The sequence below is a fragment of the Pistacia vera genome, unplaced genomic scaffold (assembly GCF_008641045.1).
Source record: "Pistacia vera cultivar Batoury unplaced genomic scaffold, PisVer_v2 Contig908, whole genome shotgun sequence".
Lineage (NCBI taxonomy): Eukaryota > Viridiplantae > Streptophyta > Magnoliopsida > Sapindales > Anacardiaceae > Pistacia > Pistacia vera.
In genome coordinates this window covers 78,456-96,827 of record NW_022196788.1, presented here as the reverse complement: position 1 = coordinate 96,827, position 18,372 = coordinate 78,456, and the positions used below count along the sequence as shown (strand labels likewise).

At 35.7% G+C, this 18,372-nt stretch overlaps 1 protein-coding gene across 1 annotated transcript; it reads right to left on the bottom strand.

The window, feature by feature from the left end:
• Positions 1-826: 826 nt before the first annotated feature.
• LOC116119863 (gamma-tubulin complex component 4-like) lies at positions 827-10,646 on the bottom strand. Its single transcript, XM_031405798.1, has 16 exons — positions 10,396-10,646; positions 9,863-10,154; positions 9,580-9,716; positions 9,046-9,144; positions 8,302-8,422; positions 7,376-7,636; positions 7,139-7,219; positions 6,982-7,065; positions 6,238-6,324; positions 6,055-6,110; positions 5,745-5,942; positions 3,615-3,840; positions 3,014-3,102; positions 2,770-2,923; positions 1,499-1,621; positions 827-1,409 (listed from the first exon to the last, which is right to left on the bottom strand). Exons 1-16 carry the CDS (start codon positions 10,563-10,565, stop codon positions 1,341-1,343), a joined length of 2,247 nt encoding a protein of 748 aa, XP_031261658.1. The 5' UTR covers positions 10,566-10,646; the 3' UTR covers positions 827-1,340.
• Between the last annotated feature and the right edge of the window lie 7,726 nt (positions 10,647-18,372).

Here is an 18,372-nt window from a genome sequence, read left to right as displayed (position 1 = left end):
AAAACTAATGTTAATATAATGTAATAACATCACGTCCTAAAACATACAAAACTTGTCAAACATTAGCAAATTTCATCATTGATATTAGTGTGACAAAGCACACATTACAAAATAATAAATAGCAAAAAAACATAATCAATTGTCAGGAATCAAAAGAGCCAAAACATGTCTTCTTTGCTTCATCTGACTAAAAAAGAGATCACTTTCAGGCATTTAACTATCTTTCTTGCCACAACCACTTTTTGAATTTCAAAAATATCATCAATCTTTTAATTAGGGTAAAAAGTAATTACTGAATGTTAAATTATTGACAAAGCTATTATTAGAAAATTAAAATATTAACAAAACCCATGATTTTATTAAAAACTAATGAATTTGGCAAAATCTCACCTACTACCAGGTGAGATTTTAAAACCCTAAAAAATGAAGACTTTTGGAGAGTAAAGAATTTGCCAAAATCCATGTATTTCAACCATTTTTTTTTTGTTTTTTAAACCAGAAGAAGGATTTTACCAAATCTATAGATTCAACAAAATCATTCATTTAAAATCCCAAGATCCAAATGAGACCTTTATGTTTTTAAATAAGAAAACTCGAAAGTATCGAACAAGAGCTTGTCCAGGAGAAAGTTGAATTTTAAACACTCTGTCCGTGGGGTCTCAATCTTAAATTCTTAATAAAGTAATAAACACCTAACTTCATAACGAATAAAAGAAAAGAAAAGTCTGGGCTTAGGCCCCATTTTTCACAAAATAATAATAATAAAAGAAAAGAAAAAAACAATTTAGAGTCTACTTGGTAACACTAAATATTTTATAGATTAAATATGCTAATCACCAAAACTCATTTTAAACACATAAAAATCACATTTTTATAAAGAAAATTATTCATCCCAAGATAAATTGAGAATGGGGCAGCAACCAAAGCCCCTTCTTAATTAATAGGCCAAAGCTTCAAAGCAGACCCACAACCACAAGCTTAAGCTACAGACGAAGAGCAAGCGCTAGCTAACCACATGGGATGATTCACCGTTGAGTCAACAGTCTGAAACCAAACTGCACCGTCAAACCTATCTACCCAAATTACCATCTAACTTTCAAGGGACCCACAACTTCAAGCCATCTAACCAAACAATCACCTAACCAGAATGCCTACTTATAATTCTCAAGCTGCAAATAGACATTTTGTTCAAGCGGTGATCACCACCTAACTATCCAGAACGGATGGCTGCCTGGAATATGTCTCAAACTACCATTAACATACATATTTCCCTCTTCCTCCAACAAACAAACATTAATCATACAACAGCCCTCACATTCACATGGTAAAACAATTTAACGCTATTGTTGATTTAAAACAGTAACTGCTGGACGTGGTCTAACAACATTCAGCACTCCTCTTGCAGTTGCCTGTTAATAGAATAAAATAACCATCTATCAGAAACTACAGGGCTAAGTAAATATAGAGAAAGCATCTAAAGGATACTCATATCTTTTACCTCAAAGAAGGAATTGAAGTTTAGGCGTAAAAGAAATCGCCTCAAGAATGGGGCTCTTTGACTCCCAGCAAGCCTGCTACTCCGTAATATAGTATACAAAGAGTTTGATTTCTTGTTAAATTCCTGAAATTAGTCAATCGAGAACCATAAAATTCTCCCAGCAGCATAATAGCGTAACATTGTTTTAATGGTAAAAAGGAATTATGAAGTGTACAAGTCATGCAAAATAATGTCAATCAAGCAGCTTAGAGAGGATAACAATCATCAAAATATCCAGAGATCATTGAGGCCACATTTCGTATGAAAATGATAATTAAATCTAGTCCACACTTAATGAAAACAATCTTAGGAGCCCTTATTACTGGCATCAACAAAAAGAGTTATCATGGAATAATTGCAGTGATAATACTCTTTTAATATAAAATAAGGTATTCTATGGAATGACGACCTCATAACTTTTCTAACACCACGTGAAGGAACTAAAATGCCCTTCTTAATTTATATGCCCAAAATACAAAGTAGGCGCTTATAATTTATCATAATGATCAACCACAAACGCTGGTATTAGTAGATCTACAAGGTCTCAGCCCTATGCAATGTGATACTACCTATAAATGCTTAGACCAGCCAACTTTCCATTGAAAAGGTAGCAAAACCCTAACTTTTCACATAATTCGTGTTTCAAATTAAAAGAAGAGAAGGATAACTTTATAAATGCCATATGATACACCTATAATTGATGACAATTGCCAATTTTATCATGTTGGTTGCTTAATTAGTTGCGGCTATAGTAGGTTTCCCACATGGAATATGAAGAGATACTAATTAAAGAAACTAGGATAATTTAATAATAAGACGAATCAACAGGTTCAATGACCTTTTTCAGAAAAGAAATCAGCAGAAGAAATGTCTACTAAGATGCATAAAAAAAGTGAAACTTCTCAACGAGAAATTAAGACAGAATTCAATCACTGTACGTTCAACATGGCTTTCCAACTGTGTCAAGATTCAAATCATCCATTGTCAACATTTCTTATATAGTACACAGCTCAGATAAATGCATTCAACATGATTTTCCAACTGCGGCAAGATTCAGATTATTTTTTGTCAACATTTCTAATAGTACACAGCTCAGATAAATGGGACCAACCCAATTGATATTCAAACTCGAAGGTTAAAAAGTAACCAAATTCAAACACTTATGCTCCCTCACAATAGCAACACTAGCAGGCACAAGATGAAGCATAAGAGGGATTGCTAAATATAAGTACCTCAGTAATATGTTCTAGTTCAGATGTATTAGCACTGCTTTCTTGATTCTCAAGGTTCCAGCAGAATTGGAGGCAAAGTTTCATTATGCTATCCAGTATCCTTGACACTGAGCCAATGTCCAGGAAAGACTGAGAAATTAATGCTGATAAATACCTGTAAGTGTTCAAAATTGTAAGCATAATGTTGAGGTCAAATTCATCAGCACAATGTTGAGGTTACCAAACATAACTCATGTTTACTTACTCTTGATGAAAGCCTACAAGTTCAGTAAAGTCACGAGAATCTTGAATATGAGCTTGCAGAACATTCCATTGAGATTCTATCACATCAACCTAGAGCAAGAAAGATAAAGCCACGATGAGAAACAAAACTCAATTTAAATGATGGTAAATATGGCTTGTTCCAAATGCCTAAGATATTTGATTTTTGACATCATTCTAAGAGCATCTATCACTCATATGAATTTCATAAAGCACATCAAAGTTTTCTCATCAATAATCAATTCAACTGACTTAAGAAACATATGAGAAATAAATAAATAAATGTCTATGGAAATGAATAAGGCAATGTATCAAGAACAGCAAATAAAGCAAATCATTATCCCATATGAGTTAAGTTAATACTTTTATTTCAACCCTTATTACTTGACATATTTTGGCCAAATTCCAGCCAAGTAGAAAACACTATCCAAAAGATTCCTCGACATTGGAGAACAAGCTTGTGCAAATGGATTTTCATGATTATGCAATCATTGTATTATGAAATTTGCAACAATGAAAAACATGTCTCTAATTTAAATAAACCAGAATTGCCAGGAATTATGAACATAAATAATCTCAATGACCTGGATGTAAAATTGCAGATTTCTTATCAAAAATGCCATATGCTCTCTAACACGCCACATTGGTCTAAAGCGCTGCCGTCGCTGTTGAGTTATTGAATAGTTTAAACGGTCATTGCGATGTTGGGCAAAATCTGTGTGATCTTGATGCATTACAGAGGCCCAGGATTTTTCCAATTCCATTTGGGTTCGCTTGAGCCGCAGCAAATATTGGAAGACCCTACAGTACCTGGAGTGCACTCATTGTTAACATGTATACAATAGAAGTGACCGGTTGTTCAACAGCTATCAACTCCTTATGTGTCTGGAGTTCTTCGTTTCAAAAGGCTTTTAGTTTTCCTATCATCTATAAGACAAAAGGTAGGAAGTTTTGTGGACTAGCTCCAACTTCCTCAGTTAAAAAGTGGCAATCATGTATAACAATAACTCTAGAATCTTACTTAGAGAGCACTTCTTGGGTAAAGAACAAATGTAAGGGCCAATCCACGGAATATTCAAGAGCAATTCCATCCCAGCCATCAAGAGAAATCTCTGAAGCAGCATTTGATAGTGCAGTGCCAGACTTTCCGTCCATATAAGCTTTTGCCTTTGGTATATCTACTTGAGAGGATTTAACTGTGATTCCAAATGATGGCATACTAGGATATGCAGAAAGAAAACTTAGTGCAAATTCTTTCAATAACGTTTAGACATGACATAACTCAAGGCAAATTTGCAACAGAGTTTAAATTATAGAAACATAGGTTTTACCGCAAGGATACTCTAGAAAAGTATTTGTCTTCTTCACCAATAGTCTTTATTGCTGCCTGCAAAGCAAGTAGTGCAAATGAATTTGTAACAAAAGTTTAGGCTCGACAAGTTACCACTAGCTTTAAACTAACCAGGCAAAGTATATAATAACTTGACAAGAAAATCATCTCATAATTAACATACAAGCTGAAATGGGACCATAAGATCAGCTTCAGCAGTTGACTGACGAGGTGGTAAACGCATCAACTGTCGACTCTCCTCAAGGAAACACTGGAATCAAGAGATTATGTCTAATTAAAACAATTAGATATAAACAAGAATTCAAATAAAATTAGACACTCTAATGATATAACAAACACAATATTCCTGAACATCTAGAGGATTAACAAGAATTCTAATAAAATTTCTTGGGATCACTTTCTCTGTGACATGTTTGATAGAAAATTAATAAGAACGATAATTCTATATATGGTAGGAGATAGAGACAGGAAGTAGGCAAAAGAAGGTACATTTTCCATAACAACAAATCAGTTTGCACCAACATCCATGCATTATAAGTACGCAAACATCTATTCTATGAGATTCACTCAGTCATACATTTGTCACAACACAGTTATGCAATATATAACATCACAAAGTGGCTACAAACACCATCAGATATCCGTTTATGGAGTTCATAAAAAACATAGATAGTGTGTGAATTGATTATCTCAAAGAAAAAGAACCACAAAAGTTTCAATAAGAGCTTCCTCTTCTCCATGGCCAGATTCATGTTAACACTAGCTGAATGAGGATATCAGTTCTACGGCCTTATAAGATATATCAAAAGTTTGAAGAAGGGGCCCAAGTGACATTAAAAAAGATTAACCCCACCGCCATGAGGGAAAAAAAAAAAAAAAAAAAAAACAGATACTCTCCATCTTTTACCTGGAAGAAATCTCCTTTTGCTAAAAGAAAATAGTCTTTTAAGGCCTTCAGGTGGCCATTCAAGTCAGCACGCACAACCACAAGCTGCAGAAATAGAGAAACTAAAGTAAATATAAGGTCTAAATGATACTAGAAACAAATTCATCACATTCAGCACCNCTTGATGCATTACAGAGGCCCAGGATTTTTCCAATTCCATTTGGGTTCGCTTGAGCCGCAGCAAATATTGGAAGACCCTACAGTACCTGGAGTGCACTCATTGTTAACATGTATACAATAGAAGTGACCGGTTGTTCAACAGCTATCAACTCCTTATGTGTCTGGAGTTCTTCGTTTCAAAAGGCTTTTAGTTTTCCTATCATCTATAAGACAAAAGGTAGGAAGTTTTGTGGACTAGCTCCAACTTCCTCAGTTAAAAAGTGGCAATCATGTATAACAATAACTCTAGAATCTTACTTAGAGAGCACTTCTTGGGTAAAGAACAAATGTAAGGGCCAATCCACGGAATATTCAAGAGCAATTCCATCCCAGCCATCAAGAGAAATCTCTGAAGCAGCATTTGATAGTGCAGTGCCAGACTTTCCGTCCATATAAGCTTTTGCCTTTGGTATATCTACTTGAGAGGATTTAACTGTGATTCCAAATGATGGCATACTAGGATATGCAGAAAGAAAACTTAGTGCAAATTCTTTCAATAACGTTTAGACATGACATAACTCAAGGCAAATTTGCAACAGAGTTTAAATTATAGAAACATAGGTTTTACCGCAAGGATACTCTAGAAAAGTATTTGTCTTCTTCACCAATAGTCTTTATTGCTGCCTGCAAAGCAAGTAGTGCAAATGAATTTGTAACAAAAGTTTAGGCTCGACAAGTTACCACTAGCTTTAAACTAACCAGGCAAAGTATATAATAACTTGACAAGAAAATCATCTCATAATTAACATACAAGCTGAAATGGGACCATAAGATCAGCTTCAGCAGTTGACTGACGAGGTGGTAAACGCATCAACTGTCGACTCTCCTCAAGGAAACACTGGAATCAAGAGATTATGTCTAATTAAAACAATTAGATATAAACAAGAATTCAAATAAAATTAGACACTCTAATGATATAACAAACACAATATTCCTGAACATCTAGAGGATTAACAAGAATTCTAATAAAATTTCTTGGGATCACTTTCTCTGTGACATGTTTGATAGAAAATTAATAAGAACGATAATTCTATATATGGTAGGAGATAGAGACAGGAAGTAGGCAAAAGAAGGTACATTTTCCATAACAACAAATCAGTTTGCACCAACATCCATGCATTATAAGTACGCAAACATCTATTCTATGAGATTCACTCAGTCATACATTTGTCACAACACAGTTATGCAATATATAACATCACAAAGTGGCTACAAACACCATCAGATATCCGTTTATGGAGTTCATAAAAAACATAGATAGTGTGTGAATTGATTATCTCAAAGAAAAAGAACCACAAAAGTTTCAATAAGAGCTTCCTCTTCTCCATGGCCAGATTCATGTTAACACTAGCTGAATGAGGATATCAGTTCTACGGCCTTATAAGATATATCAAAAGTTTGAAGAAGGGGCCCAAGTGACATTAAAAAAGATTAACCCCACCGCCATGAGGGAAAAAAAAAAAAAAAAAAAAAACAGATACTCTCCATCTTTTACCTGGAAGAAATCTCCTTTTGCTAAAAGAAAATAGTCTTTTAAGGCCTTCAGGTGGCCATTCAAGTCAGCACGCACAACCACAAGCTGCAGAAATAGAGAAACTAAAGTAAATATAAGGTCTAAATGATACTAGAAACAAATTCATCACATTCAGCACCTGCCAAAGATGACTGGCTGCAATAGCCCGTATAGAGTCGACAGCACATTCAAATGATCTTTTGTGAAACTCTGATGATTCCTACATAGGATGGACCATGGTTTAGCCGTAAAGCTCATCTCATATTGTTAAAGGGCAAAATAGTTTCTAGTATGAAAGATAAAAGAGATTTGCCAAGTTCATGGAATCTATCGGACAAGGACTAAAACAAGATGTTATCTACAATGGGGAGAAAACCTTAAGGTCTTGAAGCATAGCTTCAATCTTATCAGCCTCGGACTGTGGAAGCAATTCTTCTCCAATGAGTTTCATATCTTGGAAAGGCTCCTTCTGAAAAAGAAAGCGTCCTGTAAATCCCTGAACTTTCTGAGAGCCTCTTGTTAACTGCTGATCCTGAAACCGAAAGGCAGCACTTGGATTCCGGAGAACCCTGACCGCTTTACCAGCAAAAAGAATTGATTCTGCAACACGCATATGGATATGTTCAGGCAGCATATCCTGCAAAATTACAATAAAATACTAAACAGCTTGTAACAACAATAAATTTATAAAACAAAAGAACTTTTCGGTAAATAAAACACCAAAAAAAAAAAAAAAAAATGGTAAAAGAAACCTTAGTGATAAGCAAGAGTGCTATATTTTTCAGCATTTATTAGATCTAAATGATGAGAACATATAAATATAGAATATGAAGGATAAAACTGTCTCTTATAATACACAACAAACAAACACACATAATATCAAAAGTAAACTTGATAAGTGGAACAACAAAGGGAACACATTTTCGTCCCAAATATTTGTAACTCATCCTTTGAGTTCTACACATGGATATCACAGTGCATTACAGAGAGAAGAGGCCCTTATATCCAGATTCATAATTTGGGTTCCTATGTCAAATAACTTCAGTATAAATTGATGATTGGCTTAACCACAAAGATGCTTATTCATATGGCAACATCACGCAGCAGATAGGGTAATGCATTTACTAGATCTTCATAACAATCATTCTTAACAGAAATATGACAGTTTCTATAGGCATCAAAGAAGTAAATACCAGAACTTGTAGACCAAAAAAAGTCTATTTGATAGCATCTAGATAACTGATGTCTATTGACAAGCATTTAAATAAGAGGTGATCAAAGACATACAGTTTAGAAAGATACCAGAAAAATATGAAATCCTAGGTGCCAATCTGTTAAAGATGTATCATCAGTAGACAAGCGCACCAACTTTTCAGAAATATCTGAGTGAGATGCACCATGCTCTACATCTCTGTCTTCCTGCCTGAAAGGTTAAAAACCAGAGACTCAGTTTCAGGAACTATATTGATTTACAAGCAAATGCATATATCACTAATGAGAACATAAGGAACTATAATTCATTGAAACCCATGAACACTCATAATAATTAAAAAATAAAACAGAATAAATGCTGTCTAGAAACACCTACATCAATCACATTATAGTCTCAATAAATACAAACAAACTCCGTGCAATTTATTCCTTTTCACAGCAAGGATGTTCTCACAGTTCACTCAGGTATTCCCAGAAACAGTTGCTTAAAAAAAAATTAATGAGTTTATCAAAAAGTGCCTTCCCAACTTCCTCATCAAATCTTAATAAACTTTTGCAGTTGAATTAATTTGACAATAGAAGAAAAACCACTTTCACAATTGAGCAGGTTTTAAGCACAAGAAATGTTGAAAGAAACAAGTCTAAATATAATCTTAAAAGCATTCTTGGATATGCATTACTAAACTGTCACTGATAGTCATAGATGAGTTTCTACAGTCATTTAGACAAAACATTGATCAGATTCCCAATGTAGATAAACAATTACACTAAACAAAAGCACAATTCTACTCAATATTCACTTGGGAAATTATAAAATAATGGTTTATCCATTACCTTCTAATGAAAAATTCACCATGCTGGTCCTGAAGAATCCCATAAACCATCCATGAAGCTAGTTGGTTATACATGACTTGATGGCCATGCCAAAGAAGCCTATACTTTGGGCACAAAAATTGTCAATGAAGATGAAACTAACCAGCAAATAAATTCATTTTGCAAGTTGATAAAAGAAACAAGCATCTTAATGAAATCTAATAGGTAGTCAAAGCAGCATCTTAGGATGGTGCTTATATGTTGTCCAAGCAGCTTCAAAAAATAAATACAAACACTGATAAGTAAGCTCACAACAGCCTTGAACCACATCAATTTCTTTAAGTTCCAATGACTATCTCATCATAATATAGGACATAGGATAGGCTGTGTATGTTTTAACACATTACTAGTCGAAACTGAACAATTTCCCTAATCTAGTAAATCCCCTGGATATGCAATCGGGCAAATAAAAGTTATGCTATTAAAGCCCACATACTTAGATATTGTTGTCGAAAACAGAAGCTCATCATATGAAATAAAAAATGGAGTGTATACCTCTGAATGCATGCCTGCAGTTCAGGCACCCCACAGTGACACCGCTTGTGTAAAAGGTTAAGCAGTTGTCCTCCACAGATATCATCACGCTCAATCTCTAGAACAAGCTCATATAGAGGCGGCAGAAGGACAAAAAACTGGGGAAAAAAAGTCCACTCATAAAAAACACAAATAACTTTTTTTTATCATTAAGCTTATGCTTAGTGATCAAAGTCATCCAACTGCCAATAAAGTAAATGCTCAGAGGAAAAAATAATACAAAAAAATGCATTCCACAAGCAACCTTGTTGAGGCCTTGAGTTACAGTTGCCAAAATGGGCATAGTGTCGGACAACAGTCTTTGCTCAATGTGAAGAACAGCAGACCTGTACACCGACAGTATCTCGACAATGCCATTAGCGATGGCCCTTCGGTACACACTAGGATTTCCTGCTTTGCCTTTTGACAATTCAGCAGCCCTTTCCAAGGGTGATACATTGGCAGACCTTATCCAACTTAAATTCCTAGAATTTGTTGCAAATCGATCAAGCTCTCTATAGTAAAATCCTAAGGTGATGATTTTCTCAATAAGGTCTCTGCAGCAGTAGCAATTTCATCAGATACTGAATTTGATGGACTATCCCAAAGCATTAGCATCTAAGTTTTCAAACACAAAAGAAAAATAAATAGGGATAAGGAAAACTTTGTAATTGTAATTGTCAAAATTCGAAAAAACATTTTCCTTTAGCAATTGTAATCCCTAAAAACAAACAAAGTTAATTTGGGAAAAAGTTTGGCGCCGTTTGTCGAAACGAAAATAGAAACCCTAAAACATACCGTTCGCTGGGTTCAATGAATGAGATATCAGGAGCGAGCTTAAAGGTGGGTTCCTCAGAGATAGGAGCATCGGGAGATAAACGAATGCCAATAGAGGTTTGATGCTCTCGCTCGTCGATTATGAGATCTCCGGTGTAACCCAAGAGAGCCAGTAAGAGCTCGTGCAACATTTTACAACATTTTACACTCTTGGATCCGCGCAGTTGTTACTGATACGTTGAGATCATCTGGTGGACCAAGTTTGAATTCATTTGGCCTCCAAAAATGCCTTCTCTTTGTTCTATGTTAAAATTATTTAATTTCGCAATTAAAATTGTTTAAACTTTTTAAAATTTTCATTTTCCTCCTTTCACTCTTTACACTTAAAAAATATTATAGTATGGTATATCAAAAAAGTAGAGTTTAGTCCTTCTTAGATATGGTATAATAATAAAAATTATTTTGAAGTCTTGGAAATAACTGAAATCTTTTTATACTAACTCATAACAATGAAACGGCTAATTATATGTTCATTAACGGTAAAAATACTTTTATTATTTTAAAACCTTAATTCATTAAGGGTAGAAATACTTTTGTTATTTCAAAAACCCGCCATAACTAGTGATTAATTTCATTAACTTTAAAAAAATGGTTGAACAAAAAAAAAAAAAAAAAAAAAATTCTACGTACGCGTTACGGTAGGTAGTGGTGCATTAATAATATTAAAGGGCATAGAAGGGCTCGACATTAGTGTGTAGAAAACTAAAAATAGCCTCTCTTTTGGAGGATTGCCGGCTAGTTGTTAATCCGATCTGAATTCACTGGCATTAGGATGAGCATTAGCATGTACAGTCTGACCTGCCAGTGAATAAAGGGGTGGGAAGAAGTCTGTAAATATTGCTTTGTGTGATGATGTCCTGTACCATGCCTTCGAAGGTTTGTCGACCAATTTAATTAATAACTGGTGATATTTAACCTCTCAAAAGCATGGGTTAATTTCCAACATCTTTTATTCATAATTTTGCTTTCCCTGGTAATATTGCTAAGAAGTCCATGCTCAACTCTCAAATAGTATATATTGAAATTATATCTAGAGGAGAGTGATCGTTTGAGGAAAAGGAACCTGCATGCATGTCAACATGATCAAACGTTTCAGAGAGAGAAGCCTGCATCAAATTCCTTTAAACTTGAATCAAATCGAGAAAAGTGGTGGAAATTAATTAGAGAAGAGACAGAAAAAAAGGGCGTTAATACTGAGTGAAAGAGGTAGCTTTTCAATCCATATAGCCGAACTACATTACCCAGAAAGAAGCACACACATGAACATTATCTGGAGAGTTGAAGAGAACGAGGAAGGGTGAGGAACCCATGTTGGAGAAGGGGAGCACGTGCAGAGGGATTAAGCATTGGCAGAGAAGCCGAAGACTTTGCACGTGCCCTGCTTCTCCATCAAGGAGCTACTCACCCATTAAAACCATACACTCTCGACTGGATAGTGAGTGACTTGAAAAAGAAGGTGAAGAAGCTTATGTATTTATAGGAGAAAAGAGTAGAGAGAGAGAGTGTACAGATATTTCTTTGAAATATAAAGACAACCGAGGAAAGGGGAAGAGCAATGAGTAAATTTAAAGTGTTGGTGTGGATAAAAATCTCTGCCAAAGCCTAAAGCCATGCCATGCAATCATGTGGTACGCAAAAGAAAATTCAAAGTAGAGATATCGAAGGAAGACCAAACGGGGTCTTGTCTGCCTTAATTTCACAAAAGCCACCAACAATCTGTTGCTTGCAGGATCCGATGCACACAGAACAGAGAGAGACAAACACAAAAAAGCCTTTGAAACCTATGTAACATACATGATAACCTTCCTTCTGTTTAGCTATTCTATACTACTATTACCACTAGCCTTTGAATCAAGAATCTGGTGTCATGATTTAGGGTCCCACCTCCGTAGATCAGATAACATTTGCTCCACCTTGTGGGGTCTATCTTTAAATTTCTTTTGTTGGTGCAATTAGTAAAAAGAGAGAATAATGGAAGAGTGCACGAAGGCTTTGCGTGTTGGGCGTAAGGTTTTGAGTGTGGTATGTCTACGTGTGAAAGAGTTTTTGAGAGAGCGGGGAAGTTCTCTAGGTAGATATGATTCCCCATCTGGAATAGGGGTCAGCCTTCCCAACAGTTATGGTGTCATAAAAATTTCAAACACCTTCATCACCATAAGTTACTACACATATTTAATGAATATAAAGTTTAAGAGAAGAGAAAGGGTGATTTTATGCCCCCGGTGCGTGTGTTAGTGACTAGAATAGAAACACAATATCAGTACAGCAAAGGTTCGTGGAAATGATGGTCTTACCGCAAAAAGATAGCATTAAAGACAATAAGGCCCATGTAAGCAGAGAGGTTGAAATTGGCATTGGCACGGTTATGACCATTTTTCTCTTGTTGAAGAAGAACATAGATTCTGGCATGAAGTCATCATCAAATCTATGGACATAAATGCTAGCGTGTGCACCTTGCCCTTGCGGTCTTGTAGTAAATGCTTTATTTGGTCACACACTCCTACCTTTTCAAATGCACTCATGCCCCAAGAAGCTAAAATTATACCGTGCTCAATGAATCTGTTTGACTTTGCCTCAGACAAAGGAACAGCAAGAAAACAAAAGGAGGTGACGCATGCACTACAGTTTTTCTTTAATTCTTCCGTTCAGCCAAACAGTTCCCTAAACATTTCAGAGATATTACTAATACATGTAGAAATTCAGGTAATTAAACACTGATGCTAACATAATTCTAATTCTTGGACAACAATAATCAATTCCCATTCAACTCTTAATTATAGTGTGGTGCACCTTGGAGTTCAATCCCTCTTTCGGCTTACCTAGAGTAGAGCCACAACAATAATCAATCCCCATAAAACAGAAACTCTTACTTGTAGTGCAGTGCACCTTGGAGCTCAGTCCCTCTTTCGGCTTACCTCGAGCCAGGGTGATACCATCCTTACGTGTATGAGCATCAAAACAGATCTGGTCCAGTTTGACCAAGTCCTTTTGTGCTACATTATCACATTTAAACCATATTAACTTCACCAATCAATATAATAATTGCCGTAGACATTTTAAACAAGTAATCACTCTATTATTCATCATTCGCAAAAAGGAAGAGAACAAAATTAGTCATGAAGTTTCCTGCCAGATTCAACATTCCTGTCTCTCAGAAGATTTGTCTTATAGGCAAAGGCTCTGAGGGATGGGAAAAATTTCAAAATGATCTAAGATGGTTAATCAGCTACTTCTGAAGTTTATGACTAAAAAATTATTAGATATGAGGTAATCTTTCATATTTTAAGCCTGAACCCTTGTGTTAAGAAATTATGACTTCGTTAACGAAAGTCATATAAAGATTGAAACCTTCATGTCATCATTAAAAGAAGGGAAACACGCCTTAGCTTCCCATTTAGCAACTTATCAACATCATGATTCGCATATCAAGTGTAAGCTAAAGTGCACAATTCAACAAATCTGGTAATGGTGCAAATCACAGCCCGCAATGATTCAATTGGTTGTGTGATAGAAGTGTCAAATTGCAATTTTGGTCCAAATGTACCCACTGATGAAACGTAAAGAAAAAACCATAGCAGCACCGGTAATTATTCTCAAAACATATCAACAAGGTAAACCTCCTTCCGCAGGACCCCGACGTGGAACCTGTTGCAAACCGATCCTAAGAGTGAAAAGACAGAAAGATTAAACATGCTCATCAGAAAACCATCTGAAAAAATGCAAATAAATGAAAGCATTCAACTTCATCTTCTCTTTCTACCTTGAATATATAAATCCATCCCTAATTAAACAAGGCTCAAGTTAACTCTTGAAATTTCAAGGCTCCATAATCCATAAATACCATGGAAAGCGTGTTGGTAATAAAAATATAACTCTTCAAATAGGCATGACAATTTTTTCATCAGATGTAGTGTTAAAAACGTAGAGAACTAGAAAATTGGAATGCTTATAGAAGGTTCACGGGATACCCATAGATCTCAGTGACGTTAGGCCCATAAAAAGTTAAGAGAGTTCAAATGATCGTATAAAAAATTATTTTGAAAATCTACTCCCAGCCATTTAAACCAACAAGAACTAGAGAAAATCTTTGTTGGGTCAATAAATTTAACACTTACACACCAAATAAAATACAATAAAAAGAGAAAAGAAAACAAAGATTTCACCTCACATTTTAAACATAGATATCCTAGATTTAGAGCAAAAGTTGCAGTTATTCAAAGTTCTAGAATTGATTAATTAAAATACGGACTTATTACCTCATTTGATTTATTATTATGGTTGGCACGTTAAGCAACTAAATAACAAAATGTTTCTAAAGAGCGAAGAAGCATTACATCCTAGTATCATCAACTTTGCTGTTAACTCTACTTTTCACCCACAGTTTAGCATTCAACCAAAAATATATTTCCGCGTAAGAAAGTAATATCATTGATAGACAACAATATACTGTACAATGTTATGTAAAAAGAAAAATACTATAGTTTTACAGGTCATTCTACTGAATTTGTTAGGGAATAATAAAGGTTAGCCTTCATCAGATTGTGTTGTCTGTTTTTACAAGGTACAAGGTATCAAAGTAAGTTACCATCAATGTCTAAAATCTTTAGAACAAATCAAAAACTTAACCATCCCAAGAAAAATATTAAAAGAGTCGAGGGTAGATACATTCCACTCATAAATCACCATTGACCAAAACAACAGGGCTTAAAAGCATCAAGTTTATAGAAAGAAAGCCGAGAGTAAATTATATGACCCCATCTCTACTTTTTCGTAGAATTCTCATGAACTAAGAGGGGACATTAATTACAAAAGCATCTTATAGAATCAAATACTTACTTTGCAATAAACTAGCAAACTTGTCAAGACACAAATCCAAAAAACAAGTTGAGGTGAAATGAGTATATTTTCATGCCACAAACAATAGACCAGCAAATATACATGATTCATATCGATGCCACATCTCTTTTTTTCAGAGTCTCAAGGCAAAATAGCAAACATAGCAAGTTCTCTTTGCTTGGCATCAAATAAAACATCTTTCAAGAAAATAAAAATAAAAAATGGTATAAAAGTATGAAATTAAGAAACATTTCAAGTTCCAAAAAACAAAATCTTTCATTTGGAATAATTTCACAAACCAAATAATATAATAAGAAAACAAAAAAGGGACAAATCTTCACATTAAATTAAACCCAAAGGTCTTTTCATACCAATCTTCACCACTTCAAACACTTATTTCAATCATCAACTTTGCTACCAACTTCACTTTTCACCCACAGCTTAACATTTAACCAAAAATATATTTCCACGTTAAGAAAGTAACAAGCATCAGAGTGAATCACAATCAATGTCTAAAGTGGTTCAAATCGTTGTGTATTTTTAGAACAAATAAAAAAACTTACCATTCCAAGAAAAATATTAAAAGAGTCGAGGGTAGATACATTCCACTCATAAATCACCATTGACCAACAAAACAGGGCTTAAAAGCATCAACGTTTATAGATAAGCAAGCCGAGAGTAAATTATATGAACTCATCTCTACTTTTCCGTAGAATTTTAATGAACTAAGAGGGGACATTAATTACAAAAGCACCTCATAGAATCGAATACTTACTTTGCAATAAACTAGCAAACTTGCCAAGACACAAACCAATGGTTTATGGACCCAAATCCCAAAAACAAGCTGAGGTGAAATGAGTATATTTTGATGCCACAAGTAATAGACCAGCAAATATACATGATTCATATTGATGCCACACCTCGTTTTTTTTTTCGAGCATTTCTCAAGGCAAAATAGCAAGTTCTCACATCTGGTTGAACTACATTTTGAGCTCCAAACAACTCATTTCCTTGGCATCAAATAAAGCCTCTTTGAAGAAAATAAAAATAAAAAAAAGGTATAAAAGTGTGAAATTAAGAAACATTTCAAGTTCCAAAAAAACAATTTCTTTCATTTGGAATAATTTCACAAACCAAATAATATGATGGACCCCCGATAGTCAAATGGTATAACTGCAAGGGGCAGAAAGGGAAAAGACAGGCATGACAGGTGGAGCAGCAGCACAACAAGCATGACGAGTTTGTTAACAAATGAATCAAGGGAATAAAAGGGAAAGAGAGAGAATAGATAGGGGATGATTGAGAATATTGTGGAAATTGTTAGGAGGAGCTGACCCTCGAAGATCAGCCAGTGTTCATTCCTTTATTGTTGTTCTTACTTCTTAGTACTATTTGCATTTATATTTACTTTCATTGTAGTTGTCACTGAATATCATTACTAATATCATTACAGTTGATTCACTCTTTGTTTGTATTCTGTTCTTGATGGATTTCGAAATGTCATGATTGATTGAATGTGGGTGTGATTGAGTAATCTCGGCTGGTTCCATCAAACTAGTATCAAAGCCAAGACTGATTCAAAGCATGGTTGGTACAAGGATGGATAATAGAATAGATAATGTTGAGAAAGGTGTCGCTATGGTGGCGGAGACGGTGAACGCAATGAGGGAGATTTTAATGGATATGCAGAATTGGATGCATAAAAAGGATGAAGAAGAGGAGGAACGAAGAAGAAATTTAGGTGGAAATTCAAGTCGTGGAAGGGTAGAACACACTAAATAGGGACCCCACGAGAATCGTGGAAATCAGGGAGGAGCCAATGGAGGGGGATATCTTGAAGGCAGAACACACGAGAACCAGCGTGGTAGCCCATCAGGAGAAGAATGGAACCAAGGTGGTGAAGGTTGGAATCGACGCAATTGGAAGGGCAAGAAATTGGAGTTACCTATTTTTTCTGGTGAAGACCCGTACGGATGGATATTTAAGGTGGAACGCTACTTCACTTTCAATCTAATCGCTGAAGAGCATAGAGTGGCAACAACAACACTTTGCATGAAGGGAGAAGCCCTTCACTGGTATCAATGGCTGGAAACCAGATTGATGATAAATAATTGGCAGGAGTTCAAAATAGCTCTCTCCCAAAGATTTAGCGAAACCCAAGAAGTGAGTCCCTTAGAGCTACTGATGGCCACTAAGCAAATAGGAACAATCTTAGATTATCGTCGCAAGTTCGAAGAAATAGCGGCATTAATGGCCGGTGAAAAGGAAGAGGTGCTCACTATTGCATTCCTGAATGGGCTTAAGCCTGATGTGAATGCTGAAATAAAGCTTCAGTAGCCCAACCTCATATCGCAGCCCAACTCACTAGTTAGTGTAACCCAGTTGGCCCAAAGAGTGGAGGAGCGAAATCAGACTATGGAAGAAGCCAAACTCGGGCCTACTCGCTCAAATAAGTGGACCCAAACTGCTTTTGGGCCACGAACTTATACCTAATCAACCGACCCGATGAACCCAACAAAACCCAACACACAATCGACCCAAGCCATTATTCCACAACCCACTCAGCTTCAAACCCATCTGCACGGCGTAACTTGAACGATACTCACTCCACCCCCAACTCATCTTTGTCGGTCAACTTCCGACCAAGCTCAGTCCGACAAGATTTCCCTTTTCGACGAATGACTGAAGCTGAGATCCAAAAAGAGAGAGAGAGAGAGGGGCTTGTGTTACTGTTGTGATGCGAAGTACTCGCTAGATCATCGATATAAGGATAAACAAGTGCAGGTACTATCGTTGGAAGATGAGGATTCATAAGTAAATGAGCTGTCTGTGGAGGAACCCAATGGCAAGGAAGATATATCAAGAACCTTGGAGCTTTCCATCAGTTCAGTGGAGGACATAAGTGGACCCAAAACTTTCAAGCTAAAAAGGGAGATCGCAGGGAAGAGTGTAGTGGTTTTAATTGACAGCGGGGCATCTCACAATTTTATCAATCGACAGGTAGTCAAAGAGCTAAAACTTCTGATAGCTTCAACCAAACCTTTTGGAGTGAGGGTAGGTGATGGTTATAGAGTGAGTTGTCAGGGGAGTGTCGCGAGGTTA